At 38.3% G+C, this 3,475-nt stretch overlaps 1 protein-coding gene across 1 annotated transcript in view; it reads right to left on the reverse strand.

Annotated features, from left to right (window-relative positions):
* LOC106873657 (katanin-interacting protein) overlaps positions 1-3,475 on the reverse strand; it is a 551,631-nt gene that overhangs the window by 92,998 nt on the left and 455,158 nt on the right. Inside the window, exon 34 of the mRNA XM_052977029.1 lies at positions 2,050-2,151. Coding sequence (XP_052832989.1) covers positions 2,050-2,151 — 102 coding nt within the window. The remainder of the gene's footprint in view (positions 1-2,049; positions 2,152-3,475) is intronic.

Consider the following 3,475-nt stretch of genomic DNA (forward strand, 5'->3'; position numbering starts at 1 on the left):
AGTTGAAATTTACTGAAAAATAAAAGACAGACAGGTGTATAAACAACAAACAGGTGTATTAGTTAAATTCGAGAAGGTGAGAAAATCTTTTGCATTTTAAGCTAACGCTCTTCAACAGTAAGGAACATGAGGAAATAAGCAGAGAGAGAATAAAAAGAGAAAATCAGTCAGTTGTCCATAAGTCAGGAAAAAAGCACAATCTAAAAGATTTTGCACAGTTATAATTTATGTAGTCAGGTAGTATACCCTTGGTTATAACTGGTCAGAATGTTACCATTGGTTTCATGTCTACTATTGCATTTGGCATATATGTATGTGAGTGTATCTATGTATGTGAAGGCATGTGATCTGCTCTTTTGATCGCAAGATAGTGGTTTGACTCCCTGACTGGCAATGTGTTGTATTGTTGAGCAATTCATTTCATTTCCCATTGCTCCTGGCCACTCAGCAGTAAATGGATAGCTGTGTGACAGGATGGCATCCTGTTCAGTGGGAATGTTTGCCTGTCCACCAAGCCAACAGAGTGACCTCGTTTGAAAGTCATAACAATGTAAGTAAGCACATTGTAACCAGCGATGTATAACATCTGAAAGACTGGCAAACACATTGACGTATTCTCTTCTTCTTTGACTTGTTTCAGTCCTTTGACTGTGGTCATGCTGCGGCACCACCTTGAAGGGTGTCTTAGTCAAACAAATCGACTCCAGGGTTTATTGTTTTACAGCCTAGTACTCATTCTATTGGTCTCTTTTGCTAAACTGCTAAGTTACGGGAACATAAACACACCAACACTGGTTGTCAAACAGTGATATGAGGACAAACACAGACACAAAGACACACGCACATAGAAATACATACACACACACACACATATATATATATATATATATATACAATTGGCTTTTTTCAGTTTCCATATGCCAAATCCACTTGTAAGGCTATGGTCAGCCCAAAGCTATAGTAGAAGACATTTACCCAAGGTGCCTTGCAGTGAGACTGAACCTGGAACCATGTGATTGAGAAGCAAACTTCTTACCACACAGTCACACCTACACCTATGAGATATATATAAACACACACACACACACATATACATACATATATGAAACTCGTAGAAGATGGAAACTCCAGAAAACATGGGATGGAGCACTGAAAGATGATCTTAGGACACTGACCCTTACAAAGGAAATTAAAAGGTACCGAAATACCTTGTGCCCTGTTGAACACAAGAAGACCTGTCCTCCACAGCAGAAGTATGTTAAGGCTGCTTCCCATGCTGAAGAGGATTGGCCTGCAAGAATCCTGTATCAGCACCAAGTAAAAGGCAGCTGTGCTAGTGCCACATAAAAGTCACCCAACACACTCTGTAAAGCAGTTGGTATTAGGAAGGGCATCTAGTCATAGAAACCAAACCAAATCAGACTGGAAACTGGCATATATATATATATATTGAGTTGCACACATAGTGGAGGTAAGGCACACATATTCAGAGTTAGATGGTGTAGGAATGTGTATGTGTTTGATGCTAATTCTCTTACATTATCTTTTACAGTTAGAAATACAAACCAATTTGGTCACAAGGATAGTTCCCGACACAGGCTCAAGAAACTGGTGGGTGGGGATGGGGGAAAAGAGCCGACCACAGTGCATGATTGGCATCCAGTCCATTCGTCCTATGTCTAAATACCCAAACACTGCACAGGCACATGCACACGCACACACACATCTATATGCTGGTGTTGGTGGTATTGCAATACCAGCCTATGAGCAGGTGTGTAGTGCACTAGCTGTGTCTCTCTCTCTTCTCTCTCTCTTCTTGAACTGTCTTCAGTCGCAGAGACCAAGTACATGTTATGCCACATGCTCCGTTCCAGTTGCCAGTTAAGGAAGCACATACACTCTGACTGATAGTGTTGAGTATGATTACAACGGTTGTCAAAACAATATCAGGAATGGTTAATAATAATGTTCTCATGTGATTTAATTATATGGGAATGTTTCCAAGAAAATAAGAAACCAAACTGTAAATTAAATTAATTTGATACTTACAGCAATGTCTTTAGCAGCGCGTGAAGGTGTTTTCCTGTAGTTCCAAATCTTAATCATTGACACAGTGGTGGGTTGATCAAATACAATATAAACTTTATTTACCTATCATGATCAAGTGAGAAAAACAAACAAAAGTCAGTGAGAAACAAGTAATGCCAATGTCATTCACAATACAATAAATCTCTTTTGTCCAGTTTAGCAAGAACTCTTGCTTGTTTCCATATAATTAATTGTTGTAGGTACTGACAATAAATTAGACGAAGTGTGATGCTCAATCACTGGCCTAATCTGGCATCACAATTTAATGAGATGGAGCAGAATCTTCAAAGAAATCGTTTAAGGAAAATAAAGATGGGAAAAACGAATGCTTGAAGGCAAACCATGTAAAATCTCAGATTGTTTAAAATAAAATTGGTATGTACTGGAGACAGTTCGGTATTTCAACGTAATAAAAAGTTTGCAAATTTCCTGATACTGCCGACTGCATTAATCATTTTGTTGATACATGTAGACAATTGCTAGCAATTATCCCGTAACTACTGCAGTAGGAAGAGCTTGGGGGTAAGTTCATATGAGGCTAATTCACCTTGTATAAGATAGCAGAGACAAAGATGTTATATTTCTTGGAAGACAGCTGGGAAAAATAAGAATATATGGCAGAAAACAAACAATTCTAATTTGCATTTGGCTAAGTTAATGTTAGCATTTTATCTAGAGAGTATTAAAATTCAAATAGCGTGTGTGTGCGTGTACATATACACAACAGGCTTCCACATTACTTCTGTCTACCAAATTCAATCATAAAACATTAATCAGCTCAGGGCTATAAAAGACACATATCCATGGTACTACACAGTAGGGTTGAACCCAAAACTATGAGACTGCAAAACATATACATATCTGGGAGGCACAAGTATAATACCACTGTTGGTCAAACAGTGTCAAAGCAAAGATATGCAGGAATGCATAAACATTAAAATATGCACACATTCATGCAAGCATGCACATAACTGGTTATGTAAAGTTTCCATTCTCCAGTTTCATTCACAAGCCAATGGTCGGCTTGAGACTCACGGGAGAAGACTTTTATCCAAAGTGCCACATAGTGGACTAGACCTTGAAACCACATGGCTTTGGGAGCCCATCTCACTTCACATCCACACTCAAGTTTGCATCTATATTACAGATAAGCATACATACATATATATATATGTATATATATATATATATAGGCATAATCGTGGCTGTGTAGTTGGAAGCTTGCTTCCCAGCCACATGGTTCTGGGTTCAGTCCCATTGTGTGGCATCTTGGGCAAATATCTTCTACTATAGCCTCGGTTCGACCAAATCCTGTGAGTGGATTTGGTAGACAGAAACTGAAAGAAGCCTGTTGCATGTATATATATATATATATATATATATATAT

The sequence above is a fragment of the Octopus bimaculoides genome, chromosome 2 (assembly GCF_001194135.2).
Source record: "Octopus bimaculoides isolate UCB-OBI-ISO-001 chromosome 2, ASM119413v2, whole genome shotgun sequence".
NCBI lineage: Eukaryota > Metazoa > Mollusca > Cephalopoda > Octopoda > Octopodidae > Octopus > Octopus bimaculoides.